At 44.2% G+C, this 26,618-nt stretch overlaps 1 protein-coding gene across 2 annotated transcripts in view; it reads left to right on the top strand.

Moving 5' to 3' along the window:
* Window positions 1–281: 281 nt before the first annotated feature.
* Window positions 282–26,618, top strand: part of LOC306703117 (phosphofurin acidic cluster sorting protein 2) — a gene marked incomplete at its 5' end in the record, with an annotated part of 41,734 nt that continues 15,397 nt past the window's right edge. Inside the window, 4 exons of one of the 2 annotated variants that reach the window (XM_079168961.1) lie at window positions 282–694; window positions 18,358–18,445; window positions 23,667–23,756; window positions 25,238–25,363. In XM_079168961.1, the coding sequence (XP_079025087.1) occupies window positions 282–694; window positions 18,358–18,445; window positions 23,667–23,756; window positions 25,238–25,363 (717 nt within the window). The remainder of the gene's footprint in view (window positions 695–18,357; window positions 18,446–23,666; window positions 23,757–25,237; window positions 25,364–26,618) is intronic. The other variant, XM_079168962.1, reaches the window with a different exon arrangement.

Genomic DNA, 26,618 nt, shown 5'->3' with positions numbered 1-26,618 from the left:
CTGTATACAACACTTTTAGAATGTTGTTGGTCTGGCATGTCTGTGCACGCAATGTAAGATGTCTGATTTTATTGTGCATGCCCATTCTTCTTTATTAACAATTCACACAGCCAATAAAACAAATGATGGAGGAGGGAAATGAACAAGGCTGTGGCCTAGCTGATTATTTCCTGTAATATCACCACCTGTAATAGCTACGCACTATTTCCCTGCGTGTATCCGTAATCTTTACATGTAAAGTGAGTATAGCGTTGTGTTTTGAGGCCTGGTTGATAGTACAGATGTCCCACCCTAGAAGCAGGGACGTGCTGCCCCCTATCAGATCAGTAGTGGCATGCTCCGCCCCGCCTATCAGCATCTCCAGTCAGTGTAGAGGAGCTGGGAGTCTGGAGGAGCACGAGCAGGCAGCGCAGACTTCAGCGGCTCGCGCGTTCGTCCGACACTCAAGAGCTGCTCCCCAGGCAGTGGAGGTGATGATGGCGGCGGCTGTAGAGAGAGGAGGCGTCCGGGCCGCTTTCCTGAACCCGAGCAGCGGCGGCGGCGGCGGACCAGCACCGACAACCCTCCCGACCGGAGCGTTAGCCGCCGGGGCTGTGGTCCTGGGCTCGGGCTCGGGCTCCGGCAGCATGCCTGTACCCATGAACCTCTTTGCAACCTGGGAGATAGACCGATCATCTCCAAGCTGCGTACCGAGGTAACGTTAACAGCGTTGTGTTAGCGTAAAGTACCACATACCACAGTGTTTACAAACCACCACGTCGTTGAATAAATAGTAGGCTAACGTTGGGCAAACAACGCCCTCGTTGACTGTAACGTTAGGCGAGAGTAATGAGCTGCCACACATTTCCAAAACAGTGTTGGGCTGGATTACTAGCAGGCTAACTAGCAAGGTGGCTAATGCTAAAGCTACCTAGCAAGTCGAACTGGTGTTCGAGTGTCTCTCATGTTGCATGCTACAAGCATTTGACTCGAATTTTATTTTTTTGGCAATAACTAAGCAGTCGGCCACAATGGTCAAGGTGATGTCTAATGTACATCATCATTTTAGACGTGGTCTCCAAGTGTGCACGTTGTTCTGTTCACAGTTGGTGTATCCAATTTTATTCCGACCGTTATAACTAGCTAGCGTTAACAAAAGTTCAGCTAACCTACGTTAGTTTATCGGTCAGAGCGGCTGCTGCTCTTCTGCTTTGTGGCTACGTTAATAAAGCTTGGGAATATATTACATTTCCCCATGTCCACGTAGGCCCGCGCTTGAACTGATTTACGGAGTGCATGCCACCTAATAGCAACATAACTATCTATAAATACAGTGACACGGATGCCGTTGGGCTCATAACTAGCAAACACCCTTTTCATCCTTTAGCAGCACTGCGCGTCGCGAGCTGTCAGGGCGGCCAGCTGCCTGTGCAAGTAATGTCGTGTTTCGGGTCTCATGTTTTGCGGTGTTGTGTTTATGTTTCGATGCCCCTGCGTAGCTTCAGGGTTTGGCCAACCGGTCACACTCACAGCCATAAGACCAACTCAAGCAAAAACCTCGATAGTGTTGACACAGCAGCTGGTTAACATGCAGAGAGTAAACTGTTTTGATCGCCACTTTTTGTGTACGCAAATCTCCTCGCGGTCACCCGCATTGTCCAGGTGTTTTTTTTTATAGTTATGCTCTGCATCAGTATTCATTGTCAGTGAGCAGGCACTGATGCCACCTGACCAGAAGCCTCTCGGGAGCTGTGGGCACATTAATCAGCTTTGACCTAGATCTGTTCCACTCATTGGGAGAGAAATGGGCTGGCAAAGGGGAGGGTTTCCTCCACAGTCGATGAGTGCGTGCATGTGTGCCTGCATGAGTATGCAAGTGTCGATGGCAGCATAGCATGTGGAAAACATGGTTAATTTACAGTAAATCTTTCAAATCTCTGTTCAAATATTGTTCTGTTTTGCGGGTGGAAACTCAGCTGATTTGAAGCCAGCTAGAATGACAATGTGAGCGTGTGATGTGATAGCATTGCTCTCTAATTCGACAGCTTTATTGCCGTTCCTTTTTTTGTGACCTCAATCTCACGTCTACCATGACAAACACTATGAAGATCCATGCTGTTTGTCCTTGATGGAATGCTGAAGGTTTCAGAGCGCCTTTCTTTCAACACAAACGGATAAAAACCGACGTACAAGCAACTACAACTGAGCAATCTTCTATTAACCGTATCCATTAAATGTTAAGATTACTGGCAAGCAGAGGAAGCTGGACACATGTCGGTACATTCATGTAGTGTGCCATACATGGCTCATTGATTTCTCACATTTCTGCCTCTACACTACGTGCATACAAGGTGCTGTATTAAAGATGAATAAGGACAAGGATGACAATGGATTATTAATGAGGCACAGTCACTAGTCATTGTTCAGCACAAGACTGCAGTGGCTGCCTGAGTTGATGTCTGGGGTAGTTTGTTAGATCTGATATGTAACGGTGTAGAAGTGGCAATGATGTACTAAACAGTCGTAGTTTTTGTTTTGATATAGTGGCTTGAAGTAAAAAGTCTATTTCTGCCTTCTGAGTTTTTTTGCGCCACTTATCCTGAACTGGTGTGAAAGGTCTAGCGTTGAGCCCAACCCAAGGCCTGTTTTGGGGATTCTGCCTTGGCATGCTTTCATGGGCTGGGCCATTTTGTGTGCAGCTGTTTGCTCCTCTGCTACTAGCCTTTAGCAAATGTGGGTGTCCAGCTAAGGGGCAAGGTTTCAAATGAGGGCATCAGGCTTTTAGAAATTGACTGTTTTTTGTCATTGTAGTACTCAACATCACACACAGCTCTGGTTAATATGACGCTGTATTTAAAAAAAACAAAATCATCGATCCTCCTAAACCATGAAGCCCTACTGAAAGCCATGCTTAGAGGGAAATATTTCATCCACAGTGGAAAATATGTTGTCAGCTCTGGTAGGCCCTCGCAGCACGAGATTATGGTTCCTTACAGATTTGCTGCGGACAGACACAACTATGGCACTGGGCCGCTAAATGACTTATTTTTCTATATGTTTTGACCGTTACACAGGATCAAGCTTTTTAGAAATACAGATATTTGTTATATCTGTTATTTACACAAGGAGTATTTTACTCTTCCACTTCCACTTCGTTATCGATTGCTTGTTGTATCTCAATGCTACCATACGCTGGCAGATAAAATGTTATTGCTGAGTGTGATACAGTATTTGACTTTTTTTCCCCCTCCGGCCGAATGTTGTGCTTCCTTAACAGGCCTGTCGGGGCAGTTGGATTGTTTTTGTTTTTGACTGCCCTGCCCGCCAGCATGCCACCCTCCATGTGGTGTTAGTGATACAGCTTATTTTCTTATCAGCTACGGGTTTTTTTTCCCCCTTCTGTTATCCATCTTCTAAATATCTGGAGGGTGTGCTGGGAGCTAAACAAATTGCTGACCAAGTCTTTGGGAATGTTGCTAAAAAACCAAAGACAGCTTTGGGATAAAATGCACAGGAAGGATACAGTATATATACTCGGGGGTTTAGCGGCCTGCTCAGTAATCCAAAGCGTCTGCACGTATCTATAGCAAGGCACGCATTAAATGGACATGTGCAATCGATGGATGAACGTATTTGTTGTCTTTTTTCTCTTTGCTGTGATGTTATACTGGTGACACTGTGATGTACAAGTCAAATGTATCTATGTCAACTGATCTATTTGTTGAGGGAACGATTTGGTATTTGCAGGAATGACACTAATGCAAAGGTCAGAATGGTTCTGTGTTTATCTACGAGCGATGGAGAATGTGTAGCAGCATGTGAGGGTTGGCTTCTTGCCAAGTTCAAAGATCTTTTACAACTTGGCGTCAAAAGTCGTGTCCTTTGCCCTCATCGCTAACATGACGGGGGCAAACGAGCAATTGTGTCGCGTTTGCCGTTCAACGTTACCGGGCTTGATTGTTTCCGACATGGTTGTTATGGTTCCCAGTTTGCAGGCTTTCATGATGAACTGAAATTGTTTTCACGCTCTAGAAATATCTTTGCATGACATTTTCAGTCCGTGGTATTTTTTTTTGCTACAGATGTGTGTCTTGTGTTTTAAGTTTGACCGTCTGGGTTCAGAGAGGTGAAGAAACGGCAAAGGTTTTCTCTCAAGAGACAACATCAACAACATCTTTCCTCTGACGATTATCTCTCGAGGGAGCAGAGCATCCTTCTTTCTGTCCGTTTGGTTCATGCGAGCCCCGAGATGAACTTGGTCTCTTGTGAGTGGCACAGCTTTATCTGGATAGTAATTGAGTGTCCTCTGCAGCCTCTGGTCAGATGTTTGTTTTCTTCTACCCCAATCCTGTATATTGGATCAGATGGATGCGTGCTGTCTGTGTGTGTGTCAGCAAATAAGGAAAACAAACTCATGCCTGGACCGTACTGCCACATTATTGTGTTCTATTTGTTCTAGGTCAGTGGCTATGAAGCCATCAGCCTGAACTCTTTACATGTACCGTGTGCTGCGATGCACGCAGCTATTTATAATATCCGGAAGGTTGAGTTGTAAGCATGCAATCTCCAGTATCATCCCTGGCCTTAATCTCTTTGATTTAATGTCTTATTCTCTGTATGTTCATTTTTAAAACTCAAAGATGAAACCATTAAATAGGGACGCAAATAAAGGAGGCTTGTCGGTCAAAAAGGATGAGCTTACTGTCCCCTTTCAGCCCCTCGCTAAACCCTCCATCTCAAGGCTGGGATATTGTTTCTCCTAGCGGGGGAGCTGCAGTAATCTGATTTCATAACAGGAAAAGAAGAGCCAGTAATCCGATGCTGCACACAAACACTGTCTGCGTAATCCGCCGCTTCCTTTTGCAATCATAAACGAGGCCAGTCGGCCTTCTCCGGTGCCCTTCAGGATTGTGACACAGCAATCCTCGTCCGTCTGCATCTTGTTTTACAATCTTTGTCCGGCCACACCGTCTCTATCCAAATCCGATGCGGAGCGTGTAGGCACAGGAATTTCCCTCCATGTCACTGTGTCTCTCCTACTTGATGAGAGTTTTTTTTTTTTTTATTTAATGCTGAATTTGCATATTTTTACACTGTACCAGAATACAATTACTGAATGTTGCTGATGATGAACTATACTCTAATTACATTGAAGAGTTACCCCAACAGTTCATTGACATTATATTAATGCCCAGCAGCCACACTACAATAAAAGCATTGGACTTCAGGGACAGGAGTTTGATAGATACCCGCACCACGGATAAATGAAGATGTCCCACTGTGGATAATTTCACTTAAAGAGATAACAAGACTCATTGAAAAGGAGCTGCAGCTCAAAGTTTCAAAGAAATGATAATGGCCATGGAATTTAAAGCTGTAATGTAATTGCTTTTTACTGGTAATTTGTTTATCACCACATCCATGGTAGGGAACTAAACGATTTTGGGCTATTTAGTCGTTTTTTTTGTAGGTCCTTCTTAAAATATGTTAGTGGGGTTTTGGAAATATGAACCGATAACTGGTACAGTTCCCCTTTTGTGTTATGCTATCCTTGAATAACACCAGCCCTAACTCGACTACATGCTCCTCCAGGCTGTTCACACACTTTCCTAACAGTAGACCAATACCCCCCCCACCCCCCTTTTCATGCTCACTCCCACTGCCTGAAATGTGTCAAAATTCTCTTGGTTTCCTTCCTGGAGGAGGAGGAATTTCCTCGAGAAACATTTCACATTCCTGGTTGCTGGAGGGGCCGCTGGTGCAGATGAAGCCAGGTTGACTAGTGTGCTCTGCCCTCGGCCCCTCTTTTGTCTTCTACCTGCTCTGTGGGGAGGGAGGGCAGGATCGGAGCTGTGGATTGCCCACCCTGTTGAAAAGTTTTGCTGAACTGGCTCCGAGCGTGTGGCGAATGTGCTTGAACACTCATGTTGAAATCCTCACAAAAGGGAAGAACGGTTTTGGTCCCCGTCCCCCCCCTCTGCCTGGACCTCAGAATGGGAGAACGGCCAGATTCGTTTGTGGGTGGATACCGGGGGTCTCTGCTCGTGAAGAAATCCAACTTCCTGATCCAACAAGTGAAGCGAGGGAAGCTGTCCTCTGACACGGGGAGGATCCTGCCTAAATAATCACTTTGGGGACAATGTGTCTCTCAGCTCATTTCTCTCTTGTTCTTGCTCTACTTATTTCCCACCTCTCCCATTCAGGCATTTCCTGAGCTGCTGATGTGCCAGCAGCAACACAGAGACCATTAATTCAGATACAAAAACAGCGTGGCGTGGGTGAACGAGAGCACATGACACAATCATTTAAAAACATGAAGCAGTTTCCTAAAGGCAGTCAGAGCTCCCCGTGCCGCATTCTAGCAGGCTCTACTCTCGTAAACAAACGCAGGTGGGTTGCTAAATTATTTCAAATGAAATGGTGAAACGCGTTGTTTATTTTAAGGTTCTTTTTAAGGACAAAATGTATTGCTAGCCTTATTCACGGAGCATTTATTTAATCTCGTTGATGTGCTCATAAACCCAGTGGAAATGTTGCCCTTGTCTTGGCTAAATAACACCGGGAGGAAACAATCAACACCATGCTGTATGGTTGAGGACATAACAGTCCCTGGAGTGTCAACTCTCAAATAGCAGTGAGCTGCATGGCCTGCCCACTTGTCTAATCACAGATTAAGGTGTCTGAACTGTCTGGAGTCCGCGTTTTTCTGCTCATGTTTCCTTTTGCTCGATTAGACCCACACTGCAACTGTGCCACGAACTGTGTTTTGATGGTTTCATGGACAGCAATCAGGCCTCGTTCTAGACTTAAATGAAACCCAATAGATATGTTTACTGGGGAAAACAACATTTGGTCTAGGACTAGGCTTTAGGGCTTGGGTGAGTGTAGCCTACTCCACCAGAACTAGTTCTTAAGACCTGCTGTCAGACCATGTGGGAAATTGAAAGTGTTTTTCCAAGCAGAGGATGAAGGACATGAGTCCTTTTTATGTGATAAGATATTCGACTATCTGCCAGTTTACCGGCGTAAACTGGCCCCTTAATGCTTATACAGAAATAACATTTTTGGGAAAGACCGGAGTTCATTTGACTACTTTACATGTGTTTCAGTCTGCCATACTACAAAGCGCTGCGCTGAACTTTGGATGGGATTCTCAGTAGGAAACCTCAGATTCTCTTGCTGTTTGACTCACACTGGTTGGCTGTTTACCCATTTGTAGTGGAGCCTGTCTTTAAAGCTGAACAAGAGAAACGCTGGCTTACTATTTAGTTAAATTATTTTAAATCTTTTGCACATTCTCTTTTTTGTAGCTCGCGCAGTCTGAAACAATCTATCTCTATCTGTCCGTCCTGAAGGACTCGTGTCTCGTTTCTTTTCAGATTAAATCTTTCCGTCTCTACGGCGGCTCTTTTCAAACTGTAGAGCGTTTGTTATTTAGTAGCATACGGTTAGCTTTGGTCATTACTCTGACCTAATTAGTGTCACCGTGGCTTCACTAATATTAGAAGTACTGCTGCAAAAGGAACAAATACAGATACTCTGAGGAAACTGGAGCTCGGATACATTCAGCACATTAATCATTTGGACATATTCAGCCAGGGGGACGTGGGCTGGGAGGAGGAGTCAGAAAGCATTTTTTGGCCGCCGACCACCGTTGCTCTTCTCCAGTCATAGTGCCAAAGCAGTATAATTACATGCGACAGCTGTTTTAACAGCTGCATTGATAGATATTACAGCAATAGACGCAAGTGGCAATGCATAGCTTGTTTATTAGGTATCCTTCCTTCTGGGATTTTTTTTTTTTTAAATCTCTATCATCAAAAAAAGCAGAATCATATTTGCTGATGCTGACCATTGTACGTGTATTGATTGCACAATTCCCTGTTCACAGCAGCCCTTCGTTATTCTTTGTGGAAGTGTTGTCTAGTTTGCAGAAAGTAGTTTTGAGTTGGAGTCCAGTTGTGAAAAGTCTGTTTGTCAGCTGCAGTGCAGCAGGCGTTGTTAGCACAGATAATACACAGCATGCTATATTCCCTAAAGCTATATCTTCTAACCGTGGTTCCGCATGCTTCCGTAGCATGTGCAGTAACCTCTTTACCACAGAAGTAAATACAGATGCATGACAGCTGTTTGTCTTTGCCTTACAGGCAAATGAGGGCGTCGGGTCTATTCCGTGTAAAATCTCCGATCACCGATGAGCGCCGAGAGATGGATATGATGGCTGCATGAGTTAAAGGGCAGGCTTAATCCTCTTTGATACGCCATATGGCAGCATGAAATATGTATAGTGAGACTGGATTGAGCCTTTGGATAAAATGTCAGCCATTTAACTGGAAGGCAGCGCCTTGTTTTGCTCATTTTCACACCCTCTAACGAGGTGAATGGGATTAGGTATTAGCTGTAGTCTTTGCTGGCTCTTGGATTTCCAACAATAAGTAATGTTTTGATCTATTCAATTAGATTTTTAGCCAAATGTGATTGTGACGTGTGAAACCTTCCAGGAGTCAATGCAGCTGATAGGCAGCATCTTTTTCCTTGCGGTTTAATCCTTTCCCAATCCAACCTATTCATCAGAGCTTTTCTTTTTAAAGATGAATCATCTTCAGTGGTTTTAGAAAAAGCTGACGTAAGCAAGCTATAACTACTGTACCCTATATTTCCAAATAATGGCGGTTAATCATTCGCTATAACCGTGTGTTTAAACTTTATAACCTTATAAATAAATACCCTATTATCCTTTTTAATCACTGTTTTTGTACCTGGTCAGCAGGCTAGATGGAGAGATTGTTTTAAACAAGCCTTTGCTCTTGATCTTTTGATCCTACCAGTAGACTACAGGCAAAGGAGCATTCCCACCAGTCGGACCATCCACCTTAATAGGATAACCTCGCCACCTCACAGCCTGTATCTGTTGAACTGGTTACCACAGACTCATTGTGAAGTCATTGCCTGCAACAGGCCTGAAGTTGAAGAGGACGCGTAGCTGATCTTGTCAAGGTGTCGTACTTTGGCTCTGAGTTTGTATGTAAACATGTCACGTCTGGCCTGATCTCGTCTCGCACGGCCACCGCAAACACGGGCCCGCTGACCTCATCAGTTTTGTGGTCGACGGCAAACAAAAGAGCTGTCTAGCACTGCAAAAACGGCAACAAAGGACGACAGCCACGTACTGAGTTCCTGAAAATGATTGTGAGGTCACCGACTGAGGGAGTGAATGCAGCACGTGGTTGTATTTGCTATGAAAGAGGCTGAGAGTGTTGAGAAAGAAGCAAGTATTCTGATAATCACGTGTATCTTTCGTTTAAGACTTCGTCTGGTAATTTGGCGTCAGTAGAACTGGGAGACGTTTTTTCGGGGGTTTTGTGGTGTCATTGAACACAAAGCTTCTTTTTTTTTTTTTTTTACTTTCCTCCAACAACAATTTTTCTTCTGCCCCATATTTCTCAATAGGAAACGGACACACTAGCACACCCTTCATTATCAGAGAAAAGTCTACCTCCCACACAACAAGAGCATCCTGGTCAGAGCTCTGAATCACACTCCACAGACATGGCTTCTTTTTTTTTTCTTCAAATGGGCGTATGAGGGAGCGCACAAGCTTAAATCACTAAACAGAAACAAAATCTGGCACTGAGCTCTAATGCACCGTCCATGTGTAGTATTACATAAAAATGTGCCGGTAATCCCGTCAACAGTCGATTGTGCCACACCTCTGGGGAGCCTCGTCTACCACAGAGTTCACAAAGACCATATTACTGAGTATTATGACGGATATGAGTGCAGCTATTAGTCCTCTCGCGTTCTCGGAAACAACCGGTTTATCTGCTCCGCAATCCAATTTTTCTTTTCGCAACACGTCCTTCTGGCTGGTTTCGTACCCGACTGATGACACCTGTCCCGTTCTGCCTTCCCGTTGCACCAAATCGCTCCGTCGCAGCTCGTGCGTCTGCACCAGCTGGCCCAACAAAGCTATAATCCATCCTGGCAATGACTGGACAAAAACTACACGTTGAATGAGGGATATGAAAAGGCTGAAGGGATTTTGTGTGGTTGCATCTTAATTACCAGAGCCAGATGGACTGGTTTCCGTTTATCATTACATTCAGGTCTGAAGTGTTTTTGTACAATTTTGTGTCATCTTTTTACAGTTAAGTGCCAAAGGCTCTTCATGGGTTCATGATGGGGCCGCACCAACTATAATTAATTTATGGTTGCTTCATCTCTGTGCTAATTTTCTCAATGGAACAATTGATCTTTATCTAACTATAAAGCGAGGGAATGTCCGTCCGTCTGTCTCGTCCGCTCTTGGCATATCTCCAGAACCGATCCTCCGATCTACTTCACTCTAACGGTGAAGTCTGGTGTGTTTTTTACCCCGTGAACCAGACTGTATGTCTATTTCAGCTGTGTTTCTGACCCCGAGTAGCCGCGACTCGGGTGTGTGACGCAACTATGTCATGGCAGGTGTATTGCTCAGGACCCGAGAAAGCTCATTGTTGGGTGTGACATTGTTTGTGCGAGTAGTTCTCCAGAAAGCTGCAAGCAGCAACACCACAGGCCAAGCACGCAGCCCGTTCTTAACAGGCATGTTTTCACCATGCACTGCACAATAAAAGTACTCGTCATGGATTTAGCTCCGTGTATAGTTTGCTTGTTCTTCCTGTGTGGGTTTTCTCAGGTGCTCAGGTTTCCTCCAACAATCCAAAGATGAGCAGCGTTTAGCCACAGCTTAGCTAAAATACGGCCATCGGAACACAGTGAGCATACAGGTGGAGAGTAGAGGCTTATTTAGTGCATGTAAAAATTTCCAACAAGCAAAAACGTAAGATGAGTAAGGCTTTTTGCTGAACTTCTGTCGGCCACCTTTCAAGCCTACACGGGTTTAGTGTTTGATGCTCACAACATTTAAGCCCGTATCTACATCACATTGTAAGAGCTCTGTTTAGCTTATTCACATGACTTCTGGCCAGGCTTCGAGCTGGCATCTCAATACAACATATATTGTATTGTGATGTGGTTAATGAGTGCACACCATCTGTTGTTTTGCATTGTAAGAATTAATGCCTGATGGGAAATGTTCATTGTTACAAGTTTAGAAGATTAAAGGATATATTTGTAATGTCTGTCTCAATTCCGTCCTCTGACATTCAGCAATGTGTTTGGCAGAAAATAGTCAAAACAAAACAGACCTCTTTGGCACTTCGCCGTCATATGAAGGTTTCTTTCTTATCCAAAGGTCTGTTCGACTTCAGTCTGTCAGCTGCTTTTAACCTCTGAGGTCTGTTCTTATGGTGACCATTAGGTTGTGAATCCGTCACAGAAATCAAGCGATGCCAAATGAATCGTTTCCTCTTGTTCTTTGTGTACCCTGGTCACGGCCTCTTCCTCCTCCGTCACTGTGAGCCAGAGAAGATTTCATTCAGGGAATTAAAGCCCAACCAGCATATGGCCATCTGGCAAACACAACCAGATATTTGAGGGCTAAAATTCCTTTTGCATGCAAGCCTGAGCGCAGGCTAAGCTCCTATGGCACTTCCTACTGTGTGGATCTGTTAAAACCAATCTATGCAGTCTTTTGGATTTGTCTTCATCGCTCTCAATGGAGATTGGCTCCTGAATTACTCTCCAAATATCTCCATTTCTTTGTCTAAGAACTGTGAATTTAATAACCAAAACTGTAAAGAGGATGTTTTATTAACGTGGGTATGAATTGAAAGGAAACTTGTGTCTATTGCCGCCGGAGCAAATCTCACTGGCCGCATGGGCCTCATCGTGAAATGGTTTGCCCCCGTTTTTCATGTCTGAGAATAAAATATTCAGAAGCGATAGCTTTTAGACCAGCGTACCTTTTATTTGGACTAAATTATGTAACTAGACATGAACAAATAATAGTGTTATGAAAGAACACAGTGCTATGGCTTTCCTCAGCAATGCCATGACTGGAGAGAAAAGGCTTTTTTATTTTTTTTTGTCAGCCCCCCCTACATACAAGCCAATACCATACACAGCCTCCTTAAGAACTCCCTGCAGAGCATTATGTGAAAGCATGCTTTATTAAAAGAATGTGACCGCCTTCACATCTCAAACAGAAAATACGAGAAACGGCACATTGAATGCACTAAAAGCATGACTTGAAGTCTTTTTCTTTCTCTAGCTTGGAAGCCCCCCCAGCACATGCCAAACATAGACAGTGTCTTTTTCATTCAGCCCTCTTGTTACATCACTCATCCTCCACTTCCCCACTGCTTTGTGCCGCTGACAATCGCTGTGCAGTGATCCGAGGGCATGGAACTGGCAAAACATCAACGAGAACGCTGACCGGGGGGAAAATAATTACAAAAGTGTGTTTTAGTTTAGGCAGCATATCATTCAATTCAAAGGGTTTCATGGGGTCTCTCTCTCTCTCGCTCTCTGTGCCGTGCACATTCATTTTCATGTGAGCGCCGTGTCCGTATTTTGTTTTTTATGGCCCTATGAATGTTACGATGATAAAATCCCTGCTACTAATTCTTCAATCTTTCCAACTGAGACAAAATGAGAACATATTTATCGACACTAACGTTGTGTAAGCAGCCACATCTCAAAATGTGGCTTTGTCTGCTGGAGCTGCTGTCTCTTTGTAGGCTCTTGAACTTAAGGGTGTTTCCATCACATGTTATTTGAGATGCTGCTGTCACTGGAGTGCTCCAGGAATAGCGTAGAGATAGTAGCCCCATGTACTCTTACACGCCAGCGTATCTTGGACTAATGGCTTTGGAGGATGTTGATGTAGACGGGATCTGTGTTGCTTGTTAACACCAGGGCACACAAGAAAAAACACTCGAGTGATGATTTTTTTTTTTTCAACACTTTTTGAAACAAAAAAAGAATTGCTGTCATCAGAACATGGAAACATTGAATATTTATAGCTCTTAAAGATTTCCTTTTTAGAATATAAAAAGATCTATTTGTGAATTGCCTCTTTTTATTTTGTCTTTTTAAAAGCAAGTAATCGACAGAGCGAAACCTCTGTGATCTCAACGTTGTCGCCTTCATCTTGAATGATTATTCCCTCTTATGCTTCCCGTCACGTCTTCTAAAATCTGACGCAGAGTGCCGTGGGAGTTGATTTCAGATTTAGGTTTTACATTTTATAAATACCTTTTTGAAGTCGGTGTTATATATATTTACTGCGTCTGCTGTCACATAAGCAGTCTCCAGACAGACATATCGTTTCCCCAAAGAGGCCAAACTCAAAGCGGCGACTTGCCGAAGCTCTGTGTCGGGCCAGAGGTTCTCTTTGAGACCCGACTCCAGAGAAACGTCTGTGAGGCCCCGTGCGTGGGTTAAAGAAAACCAATCTCAGGAGAGGGTGAGGTCAGAGAGGGGCCAACAAAAAGGATTATTTGCTGTCTGTGTGTGTGTGCCTGGGATCAGCTGCTCCCCGACTTCCACCCTGCCGTGTCCACCTTTAATCCACCTCCCACAATTTATTTGGTTTCCTTCTGATGTTCCAGCCTCGCTTCAATCCAGGTGGGCCAGGTTATTCAGCCTGTGCTGGAAGCGAGAGAGAGAGAGAGAGAGAGACACACTGCAACAGTGTTAAACACTGGTGTGTACGATGTTCAGGTGTAGTTGCGTGTGTGTGTGTTTGTGTGTGTCATACATTTCATTTTAGCCTCACTTGTCAGTGGATGAAAGAAAATGTATGAAGCAGCCGAGATAAGGTAATGCACCATCATGCCGTATAACCTGCAATCGCAGGCCTCTTATCTAAAGGCAAATATTTGACCACGACTGTTTGAGTGCACTGCCTGATACGTTGTTTTGTTTATCCACGACAAATAAAAGTGAAAGGATTTCAGCGTAGGTCACAGTCACAGATGCGCCGTTTTTCTGAACTCTGTGACTCCAGCAGAAGCTCCCGGCTCCTTCTAATAATGTGTCATTAGACGGAATATAAACCAATATTCATTGCTGCCCAGTGGCGGGCCGTGCATTTTATACCTGGGCCTTCAGTGCTGTCCTACTACAGTTACCTACCACCTCCTAATAACCTCATGACGCCACAGCTACGGCTATTTGTTTCTAGGGGTGTAACAATACACATATTCGTATTAAACCGTTTGGTACAAGGTTTACGAACCAAAAAATACGTTTAAAAAAATCCTAGTACATTTGGAAAATACAGAAGCTTAAATTGTGGGAAATATTAGGTTCTTTCAGTGGAGCCACTGTGCTCAATCTAGAAACCCAGACAACGTGCTGCCTGACACGCCCACCACGGAAGAAAAACATTGTATTCTGCTGAGGCTCGTGTCAACTGGGAGGCTATGCTAAATTAGCTTAGCAGGAAAACCAACACCTCTCTTCTTACCTAGAGACATGGGGTGAAATCTGATTGGATAAAAGCTCTACTTTAAAACAAGTTGCACTGGAAGCAGAGCAACAGATGAAGACAGTAGCTGTGCAATGAGAAAATAAGCTAATGGGAAAAATAATTAGAATACATGTAGTGTATTTATGAAAAATGATTAAATTATAAAATAGCTATAACTTTGTGATTCTGTTTAGGCCAGCAGAGAAGGCCTCGCTGGCCCTGCCGGCCCACCACTGTTACTGCCTAACTAAAGTGACGTGGCCCTTATATGGTAGAGGATTTTAATGCTTTTTTTGTCCTCACACTAAACACAAATAGAAGTCACTTTGAGCAGTATAATCTAAAAGAGGGAAACGGCCTCGTAATCTAATGGCATTGCTTCACTTTAGATACCGAAAAGGTCAACAGTTAATGACGGTACAGCGAGCGTCTTGGAAGGCACTAATGGGCTTACGTGCAGCAGCACTACTTACGCTGCGGTGAGTGATGCCATGTTGGCTAAACCTATTAGCCGTAGAGTGCTCCGGCACCTACTGGGCACCCTCCGTCAGAACAGTCAATAACCGTTCGGTTTGACGTGATACGACACTCGGTTGTTTTATGTGTCCATGTCAGTAATTGAAGATGTCATGTAGAAAAGGATTTGCACGTTTACTGTAATTAGCCTGTCGTAGGACATGCATTCTGATTCCTGCATTGCCTTAGAGCTGGATCGACCTCCACCTGTGGAACATATTGATCTAAAATAATTATTCCCCTCACGGTTTTGAAGGTTAAAAGTGAGCTGAGTAGAAGTCCTGCATTAAAGGTGTTATCAGAAAAATATCAAAAGTAAAAGTAGTGGTTCTGCAGTGAAATGTCCCCATGTGACTGATGTATTATTACTGGTGTCTCAATGTGTAAACAGCATTTTACTGATCGAGGTGGATGTAGTTTTAATAATAATAATAATAATAATATACGCACAATTGGGTAGTTTACTTCACTAGTTCCCAACCTAGGGGTCTCAATATACATCTGAGTGGTTCAGAGAGGAAAGATGCAAGAATTTTAATTACTTTTTCAGACTTTTCCCTAATCTTTCCTTTTTTGTGTGGAAATTAGAAAATGTTGCTCTTTGACCCTCAAGCAATTTTCTTCAGTTCATTAATTTGAGCAGGTTTGAGGGAAATGTCTCTTCACAATGTGACAAGGAACACTGCGTTTGTATAGCAAGTCACGAGCCACAAAGGTTTGTCACTACTGGTTTAATCTTTAACAGTATGTTGAAAAACCCTATTTTGTAAAGTTCTTGAAAATTATATCTGTCAGATAAATGTAGTTAAACGAGTTAAAATATAAAGCAGCATTCAATTAAAATATTCAATTCAGGTTAAATGACTGAAAACTGTACTTAAGTGGTTAATGTACTTATTTTCCAAATCTAATCCTCCTGAGTATCAAAACCAGCAAAAAAGTCAATAATAACCAGGATACCAGCGTGCATGTGATGATCATGTGATCAATAAACTCAGTCTATACCAATGATGACATAATCAGAAGAGCTTGGCAGGCACAGATATGTTGGTTTAACCCACGCACGCACCGAAACTGAAAGAGAGATTCCCCCCCATGGGCTCTTATCAACTGGGAAACAGACAAAGATAAGTGAATGCTTCACTTATCTTTGCTTTCCACCGCCTGTTCAAAGAAATATTGGACTAGAGACTGCTGTATGGATTCTCCACCCACCCGGTCTTCTCTATGGATTGATAACACTGTTGTGTTTTGGTCCTGTTTGGCACAGAGGCGTTGCTTTGATCCCACCCCAGGCTCTCTCTCTGGGAATGTGGGAATGACATGCCAAAATGGAAGATTAATGCATCTTTCAAGTGGCCTCTGCAAGCCCTTATTTTGATCTTGAGTGTGTGCCAGTGTCTGCTGACTGTACCATAAAATAACAGCTCCTCCCCCCCGCCGTCCTGTAACGGCAAACGCACGGTGCATCCATACCGAGTAGGCTTTCTAAAACTAGCTGAATTACGCCTGACCCAGTGTATGCTCCTTACAGCTATTTCAGCCCGGTGATAAGTGAGTCTGTGCGACACCTGGTCCGTCTCTGCAGGCACCGATCGGGTGGCTAAGTGAACTGGCACAGGGGCGCAGACTGGCTCCGGGCCAGAACAGATGGCTACGGCGTTTCCCTCGCACAGTAACACAGTGGCAGACAGGAGTGGAGCTAACACCTCTGTCTAATAATAAATAAAAAAATCCCTGGTTCCCTAGGTGACCCCTTCAGCGCCTGCAGCCTTTTTAATTACATCTGTATCCCAGTCTACTGAGAGAGAGAGAGAGAGAGAGAGAGAGAGAGCTGGATAGAGATGTTGTTAAACCATCAGCAACGCTTCCTCCCTCCCTCCCTCCCTCCTGACAGAAAGCTGTGGCTGACTGGTGACTCATCCTCACCATAACATAAGGCAAGCTGGATCCGTGCGCTACCTACAAGGTTTAACATTTCATTTTGCCAGCCCCAAATAGATTTGCTTTTGTTATTCTAAAGCGAACGAGGTAATCGCACAGCCGTGTGGATTCGGCAATTTGCGCTCGACTAATTCCAGTAAAATGTCGCACAGTCGTGTCGCCACAGATTTGGGCCGAAGGGAGGTTCTACACAGGAACACCAGGTTCCTGTCGTTGAAAATGTGACGCTGTCGTCATTCGATGTATTCTGTCGGCTGCTTGGATGAACGTCTCTTCAGTCAATGATGAAGGAAAGAAAGTGATGGGTTGACATTTATGTCAGCTAACATATAGACGGCCTTCTCTTCACAATGTCAAAGCTGGTGGAACTGGAATCTAAGTAGAACAAGGAAAATGCATTGTGACAAATCAATATTTGACACGTTCACTATTCAATTCACATTGTTCAGTTGTATTGAACCTTTTAAGACTCGACACATTTATTTGTTTATGCCCCACAATATCAACTACTAAATAGACCGCCCCATTGTTGTCGTCTCTAACTCGGTGATCTCCGCTCTGCTTGAAGTTGATGATTCTCCGTGAATCATACTTGCCTAGCAGCGGCGTGCCCGTGGCTCAGGGAAAGTGGGTGACTGGATAGCTATTTGTTTGCTTTGTCTCTCTCTCTCTCCCGCTTGGCTCTGGCTCCGACTGATCACAGTGTAATGCAGCTGGACTTGTGGGAAAAGTGGGTCAGGAGGAAGTTTTAGCAAACTTGGCTTGTGTGTTGTTGACTTGCTGTGGACTGTCTCGCTGTAGAGCCAACCCTGAAGGTTTTCTGGAGGGGGGTGGGGGGTGGGGGGGGTGTCCTAAAGGAAACGGGGATTTTGAAGGTCACAAATTGCTGTGGACCCATGAACGAGGGCTGGAATTGAGCTTGTGTCTGGCTCAGTTGTTGTTTTTCTCTGCCTCTTTGTTCTACTAGATAGGCTGGACCTGAGGGGTCACCTCCTACTCCGCCCAGTCTGGATCCCAGCGTGCCAGTCGCACAAATATATTTCACTTCTTTAGAGGCATATGTGGGTATATGTTTCTTAGATGTGTTCTTTAATAATGAACAGATGTCAGTGAGTCACATAGGCCTCGGTGTTCAAGACATTTTACTGCACCACGGCTCGTCAGAGCATCTGTGCCATGTCACCTTCCATGAAGAATTCGCCCATAAAGCTGACAACATGGATCCTGATTTAGTAGCACTTTGGTGAGCCACCCCTTCACAACAAGCCATAGAGTTTTTTTTCCTTGATGACGATGGACACAAAGCGGGAGTAGAATAGGGTTTGATTACTAAGTTGTTCACTCACTTTCCTGGCGATCATTTGGGATTCCCGGAAGCTGCCTGTTGTTGTTATCATAACCGCTGACTAAAGAAGAATAAATGTGCAAGTACGGCCATGCTTTTCATCCCCAGATGCTGCAGCGTGTCACGAATGTGTGCTCACATTGTGTTAGCCATGTCACTAATTTGTTTCTTTTCCTCTCTCTCCCCCTCTCTTGTTCTTTCTCTTTCCCCACAGGCTCTGCAGCCTCACGCTGAAAAAGCTGGTCGTCCTCAAAGAGCTGGATAAAGAGCTGAACTCCCTATCTATAGCTGTCAAAATCCAGGTGGGTGGGTTAATCTCCCATGTGCAATGTGAGCAACGGGCTCACATTGCACAAACATTCGATAGCAGCGTGTCACGCTCTGGAGCCTGTTGGGTCTCTGTCTCTCGATTCTTTGCCGGGGCTGTGCTCTGTTGAAAGTAATCACAAAGCCTAGGCGATGATAAAACATGCTCCTAATCCCGACAATTGATAAATAAATAACAACTCCTTAGCTGCGCAGGAAGCTCCGGCGTGTCGCATCCACTCAGGTGCTTTTATGACAGCCTGGCATTACAACTCTAAGCAGGAGCATTAGTGCCTTTAAAGCGGATTGTGCATCTTACATTGATTGCTAATGCATTTTTTGTGACAACGGGTGTGCAGGCCTAACATGCCTAAACATTCAAAAGTACAGCGTCATCTTCGATACAAATGCATAACTAAAGAATAACTAGAGAGAGAGAGAGAGAGAGAGAGAGATACTGCAAAATCTATCTTGATTGATACCAGCAAAAACCAGCAGATGGCTTGGTAGGAGGCAGATAGCGGATGTTTCAATGTGTGAACATCTGCCATGGCAAAAGTTAATTTCACAGTTTGCAGCTCACTAAACAAGCATACATTTGGTTCGCTTGCTGCTGTAGAGTTACAACTCACTCCCTCCACACTGCAGAGCAGCGGGACGATAACTGTGGAGATGAGTTTAGTTGTGCTCCACTTTTAAAGTCACGGAAGCAACACGTTCCCATTCAACGATCACCCCCAACGAAGTGTGCCTGTATGGAAGACTGAGAAGGAAAAAGAGACAAAATATTATAGATAATGAAGCACAGATAAAGTGATTTAATTTAATTTTAATAAAGCAAAACAGCTGCTGTGAACTGATTTCCTTGATTATTTTTCAATCTTTTATTACGGGTATTACACCATATTAGCGTTTGTTTTTAAATGATATAAGCATGGAAACATAGACCCTTAGTGTTGATGTAAAATAGTTAAGCACATCTTAACACACACTCATAGACTCGTCCGGAGTGCCCTGCCTTTCGTCTGCAGACATGCCGCACGGTTTGAAAACGCGCACACAGCAGAAAGCCTGGTAGCGGTTGTAAAGATGATGGTCCGCTGCTTCTGAAACCGTTGATTCTGAGAGAGAACTAAGACCGGCGAGTGCACGTGTACACAGACACGCATACGAACACAGACACGCATACGAACACTCTGCCCTGAGGCGGCCAATGGAAATAATTCTCAAAGGAAAAAGTCTTTCAAACTTTCTTGACTGCAGTCGCCCAGAAAATCCCACAGAGAAGAGAATTTGAGAATTAGACTCACCTAAAAGCAAGACGAGAGGACGGAGTCAACTTCTTCTGTAACTTTTACCTGAACGACTTAGTGCCATTGAAAGAAGAGAAAAAGCTTTTCTGCTACCCACACACAGAGAGAGAGAATCTAATACATAGCCTTAATAGACCAGTGCTGTGTTTTGCAGATACCTTAACTGAGTCTAGTAGAATTCATGTGGAATCTCTGCCTGCATTGCCATGATTGACCATTTTTCTTTCCTTCTCTCAATATGGCCTCCCCTCATTTTGAAATCAATTTTTAAAGAGGCGCTTGTCGATTCAATTTAAACAGAAACAAATCATCTCCCCTCAACTGTCACCCTAAAGGAGAAAGCTACCAACCAAGTGTGGCTTTATTCGTTAGCTACGTTGTCTCCGGAGCGTGAAATCTCTCCATTTCTGTTGAGCCGCCTGGAGGACAGCCGAGCAAAAGCCATGTTCACCGCGGCCCCGGAACTGGAGCATTAAAAGCAATTTCCAGCAGGTTTTGGTTCGGGAGAACAGAGACGCTGAGGGGATAAAGAGACAGTTGGAGAAGATGACAGGGGAATAAGAGGGTTTTGTTTTCAGACAGCGAACGACAAAGCCTGTTTAGCGCACGTCATCGCTTCTCTGTTCTGCATACAGTGGGCCGTCTCTTCTCTTTCTCTCTCTCTGGTCTCATCAGGTTAAGTGGCCTGCGTGTACACACACGCACACACACACACATACACACATCCACACAACCCCTGTAATGGCTAACCAGTTGGACAGTCTCCCAAAACCACAGCAGCCGGGGTGATGAGGCTGCAGTTTAGTCTGCAGGAGGCTCCGTTGTTCCCTTGGAGATGGTCTTCTGTTTCTCACCCCGGAGACCGCAGGGGTCACTTCAAGTAGCTGAGGCCTCCGCCGACAACCCGCTGTTACATTTTCGGAACATTTGGTTGCGATGTGGTCGGCTACCGCGCGTGCACTACGTGATTATGCAGTTTGTGTCCCGTCTTTTCTGTGTGCGGCCGCCTAAAGGTTGTAGCCAGACATTGATATCAGCTGGATTATGATAGGACACGCACTTCCATTTGCGGTCCACTCAGATATGATGCGCGTGTGTGTGTAATGAGTGTGTGTTGGGTGAAAGCAGAGGCCTCAAAACGCCTTTAAAAACCTCTTCATTACGGCCGCACATTGAGCTCCCGACCCTAAATCACTTCCTGCCTTAATTTAGAGAATTTTGTGTCTTTTGAAATAACCTTGAGAAGAAGTGTAAAGTTGAACTTTTCCCACAGGCTCGAGGTGCGTAGTGTAGAAGGGCTGTAACACCCCCCCATCTGGCCCCAGAGAGACAGTGGAGAAGCTTGTAGCAGGAGAGAGCGAGAGAGAGGGAGGGCGAGAGAAGGGGAGGGGGCCAGAGGACATTCAGTACAAGCTTTCCTTGCCAAGGCTCTGTATTGTTAATGCATGTCAGGCAGTTTGAGAGTGCTCGCCTTTTGTGCCTTGATTCATTGTACCAGCCACAGAGCATGAGAAAAGGGTGCATACAAGGCCTCTTTGTGGAGCTCAAGTTAGTGACAAGGTCAGACTGGGACAGAGATCTACCCCGTTTTTCTCTCTGTGTACAAAACAAAGGCCGCGGCTACTCTCAAGGTACCGTTGGCGAGTCCTTCTGTGGAACATATTGAGCCATCAGGCTGGATGGAAAAATGCTTATTACAAGTGAATGCTTTGCAAGTGTCGGCAAAGCTAAATATTTTCCCTATAGTCCTTCAAAGCTTCGATTTCATTGCATGCATTAAAAACTATTGACATTGCAATACATGTTCTTCTTTTAAGATATTCATTTTATTTTACGAGGTACGCTGAAACGGTGTTGCGTGTTTGCCCAGATGCTCACACACACACACACACACACACACACACACACACACACACACACACACACACACACACACACACATCACCCGTGTCCTCCAAAACCTCCACTGGCCTCCGTTAGAACAACGCATCCATTTCAAACTCCTCATTACCTTCAAAGGTTGCACACTTGTTAATAACAAGTTTGTAGACTAAGGCTTTAACAGTCAGAACATGCAAACGGTGAACAAGAAGGACCGGGGCTAATGACCAAACCCAGGAGCCTCTTCCTCTCTGACACAACGGTGCTAATGGGCCGCTGAGCCTCCCGAAACATATTCAGCTCACTCCAATATTCGGAGGCTGTTTGCCGAAGATAAAATTGGAAGTTGGAGAATGCATTTAACACGCCTTAGTTGACAAAGAGCTTTCGGTTTCAGTGGAGAAGAAAATGTGTGTGTGTGGTGTCAGTTCTGTGGGAGAAATCACGCTCTATGCAATTCATCCATTCAGCTGTTAACGCTGCTTGGGTGATCGCTGGAAGTGTGCGTATGAACTGCACTGTAAAAGCGCTGCTTTATTGTGCTCGTTTGAAACATGCATAATGCAATGTGTAGAACTAATTTCAAATCGCTCATGCATGTGTTGTACCTGCAGAGGCGCCGCTGCTACATCTAACCCCCTCTGGTATCTTGTGATGATTCCTCAGCACACACACAGGCATTTAATTTGCTGTCTTGGTGTCTGCTACATGATTTAGCAGCTCTGATGACAGCAGGATCCGGTGTCGTAGCCACTGCATCCGACTATTCAAGAGTTCGTAGGGTATTAAGCCAGATAAAGGATGTATTTGCTGCCCACCAAGTCTTATTTAATTCTGCTGGCAGGTTCAGCAGACACCTGAACTAAGCTATGGCGACTTATGAAATCTTCACAGCAGTTGACGAGTTGCCAAATATATTACACAACAGATGCCTCTCTTCAGCTCAGACATTAGATCGGGAACTTGAGATTTGACAAGCTGTTCCTGTTCTCACGTTTACACGGCGACTCCCGGATTCAAGATTAGAAGAGGTAAAAAAAACTTGCTTGAAGAGAATTAAACTGTAACTTGACGAGGAACATGATAGACTTTAATCCGAGGCTTGTAAGAGAAACTCGCCAAAGGCTGAGACGGGTTCTCTGAGGACACGCTGGGTGCCTGTGTCCTTGTGTTTGGAAGAGACTTCCACAGCCTGTGGCATCTAAATCCCTGTGCTGTTTGGCCACAAGAAGTTTGTGCCAGCTCCCAGAATTATGTTAGGCGACGAGTCTCTCTCAACTAAAATATCAAGCTTTGGGTAATATAGTTAAATTTGGTTACAGTCCTTGTTTCACCCGGACCAAACTTCCCTCTCAAGGCTTAATTAAGAATCCTCACCAGTTGTTCCTAAGATGCTGAAGGTCGCAGTAGCTTATACCCTTTTCCCCACCAAAATGTGTATATGCAGCGTTTATAAACACGGGAAACCTGCTAAAATAGGCGATAGACTACTTTCCCATTGCAAGTATGATTTGTGGTTAGGAACTTCTTTTTTATATCTGTTATTTAGTGGAAAATCTTATGTTTCTGTCGAGTTTGAATGAAGTGTGTTTTACGACAAGCGAGATTAAAATGATGTTTTCTGACTGGAGTCCGGTGGCTTTAAGGAGAACAAATTAATTAAGTCTTGTGATTAGGTTGCTGATTTTTGAACCCTCGTGTCAGTTAGGAAAACCTCCTGGTATGTCTCTTAGCAGGCCACATGACCCACATTTCAATTTTTCTAGTAGCACTGTTCTCTACAAAGCAGTGAAGGAGTAGAGGACTATTTGTACCGGACTGCCTCAAGGTGTGAATCTGCACAAATGTGTGACTGTGAAGCAGGCTGGTCCTAAAATAAGGCGTCCACACTCGGCCACTGTTGTCTGATAGATATTGGCTCAAGAAACAACATAAGATGAGGGATTTGTGGGATGTATAGTGTTTTATATGTTGCATTTGTAGATGTGCTTCCAATCAAACTTTGCTTTTCCTTGTCATCCAGGGTTCGAAGCGTCTTCTGAGATCAAATGAGTATGTCCTCCCACCCAGTGGACTGATGGAGACAGACTTGGAGCTCACATTCTCACTACAGGCAAGCACTCTGACATTATACTGTGAATTCTCACACTGACATGGCAGCTACTTGGCGGGGAGGATTGTGTTGAAGCCTTTATTCGCACTTGTGTCCCTTCTAAACCCAGAGCAAAAGTGTTGAGTTCAAAATATCCACGTGTATCTAAATATGTGCACGTACAGTATTTTGTATAAGTAAAATGCTGTTTCATGTTATTTTGTGGTCAGAAGAGATCATCGCTCACAGAAAGTGCAGCCGTACTCCGCACAGAAATGAATTTTTATTAAAGTCACTGAAGCAGAATATTTTTATGACGGAATGTTTCAGATTTGAAATAATAGACATGGCATACATGCTGACTATTTGCAGACTGAATTAGACGAAGAACTATGAAGGTGAACTAAACCAGGACAAGTTATGGATTTACCCGTAAAGTATGGTGGCCCAGAGAGCTCAATGCTCTGCATATACACTCAACACAAGCAAATGAAGAAACATCTTCACCAATTTGAACATCAAAACAAGAATTTGACGTCGTATGCAGCATTTCACCATGTGAAACTTGATCTTACAAGCTATTATTGTTTGAATATTAGAGACCATGAAGGCCAATGTGAAGATCAAGTTCTGGCACTCGGAGACAATATGACTCCAGAGGAAAACAGACAAGACTGAAGATGAAATACTAAGTCTCTGAGAGAAATATAGTTCTGAAGTGATGAATCTTCACCAACAGTTCAACCGCAGTCCAGCAGACAGACCACAGACAGCTTTTCTTTAACAGTTCAGTCAGTAGGACTGCTGAATCTTAACACCCACCATGTTGGCTCAGTGCTGCTGGCTGTATTTATACATGAACTTGAACCGAGTGTGTGTCATATCTTTACATCAGCAGGTCACAAAATTCAGTGCAGACAGCTTTCTGACTACAGATGCATCTTCTGAAATAGCGAAGATCGCAGTCCTGAACAACGTAGAGTTCAAATCTTGCCTCGCAGTCTAAGATAGCCAAATGGATTGTAAGGAGCACACTGGCTAATGAAACACTGGAGATGTCTGATGGCACCGATTTATATGATATAGCCGCACTTCATGCTACATTTATGGTGGCAATAATCCGTGGTGGCACAGATGAGCAGTCCACAGGTGATGCAATGAATCAGAGAACTCATTCAAACCTCAATAGAAGTTGCTGGCAGAGACTGTCTAAAGGAACAGTGCGCATCAAAAGGCAGTGAAGGACAGTGAGAACTCTTATAATAAACAGTGTATATATGCAATTTTGTTTTTATTATTTCACTTGAATGGTTCAAAATGTTATTTGCAAGAAATAGAAGCTGAACACGCAGCTACACGGCAGGTCACCACAAAATAATTACTTTTCTTATGGAGTAACAAAAACTATTCATTGCAATAAGCCTGCATGTGGGTTTCCATCTAAAGGCTGATGAATATATTATATGGTGTGAGTTATCTGACTTTATATTTGTTATTTTCAGTACCCCCATTTTCTGAAGAGGGATTCCAACCGACTCCAGATCATGCTGCAGAGGAGGAAACGCTACAAGAACCGAACTATCCTGGGCTACAAAACGTTGGCTGTGGGAGTCATCGATATGGCTGAGGTACCGTATCGTGTTCAACCGGGGCATCACTTTCAATCACTTCCTGTTTCGTCGTCAGCCCGGTAAATTTCTCTCGAGAAACATGATTTCGCTCTGAGCTTGTGATTGCGTTCTGCTGTTCTCCGACAGTGACGGCTGTCAGTGTCCGTGTACCACGTCTTGGTTTGCCAGAGAGCGGGCCTCATGCGTTTCATATCATTTCAGATGACTCATGGTCATCATCACACATACTGCTGTGTGAGATTATGGGCCATCTGGACCTGGCTTCATATGCACTTTTCTAGAAACGGTGCATTCAGCCATGCTATGCAGTTATAATGGACTAGGAGCTGATAGAATGCCACCTGTGGATGCTTGATGTAGAAATTTCCGATTTAAGCTTTTATTTGTCCTGATCCGGGTCATTTCATGTTGAGTACTGCCAGTACATCCCTCAGCTGGACATGCAGTGGGGACTTTGCAGTTACGTCAGACTGAATGTTTAACCACCGGGCCATCAAGATGCCACTTTTTGCTTTGGCCTGTTGTCAGTGTGGATATTGCACATTGAAACGGCTGGCTGCTCTTAATTGTGCCACTCTGTGGGGGGGGGCGGGCGGGGGGGGGGCGGGCAGGTTGATAGCAGGCTTACGAACATGGATTTCAGTAAACAAAAGATTAGAAATTGCTCTTTATATAGCAGACACAGATCATTTAAAATCGAGGATGCACAATGCATATCTGTCAGTTAATTGTCGTCCGATAATGGGGATTTTTATAAATGATGTATTATTTCCGACAATGAAATTATAGCCATTCAAACAACCACGTAACGTTGGTATATCCAGCAACCCTGTATTTGAGAGCAATCAGGATCAAGACAGAGATGATGAAAGTCACGCTTATTTGGAATGCAGCCATTCATGCTCAGACCATGTGACTTTTCCACCAGTAGCCCCAGGACAGGAGTTGACTGACATCTGAAAACAAGGCTGATGCTTTATTACATTTTGAAATAACACTCAACCGCTGTGCTGTTTTTGGGTGCTTGCTGCAGTGAAACAACTCACAGACTTCTATGAATGGAGCTAGATTGGCCATTACTGGATCCTTTTGGGTAATTATGTTGTCATCCGCTGTAGTGTAAACTCTCCCGTGCCCTCATTCTGAATCTGCCGGGGCATTATGTGGGAGGAAGTCACTTATTGGACTTTGCATGCAGCGTTTGAGTGCTCCACTGCCAGTGTTTGAGCAAAATGATTCTACTCCCTGTACA

Source organism: Pholis gunnellus (genome assembly GCF_910591455.1).
Source record: "Pholis gunnellus genome assembly, chromosome: 11".
Classification (NCBI taxonomy): domain Eukaryota; kingdom Metazoa; phylum Chordata; class Actinopteri; order Perciformes; family Pholidae; genus Pholis; species Pholis gunnellus.
This window is presented reverse-complemented; position numbering and strand designations above follow the sequence as displayed.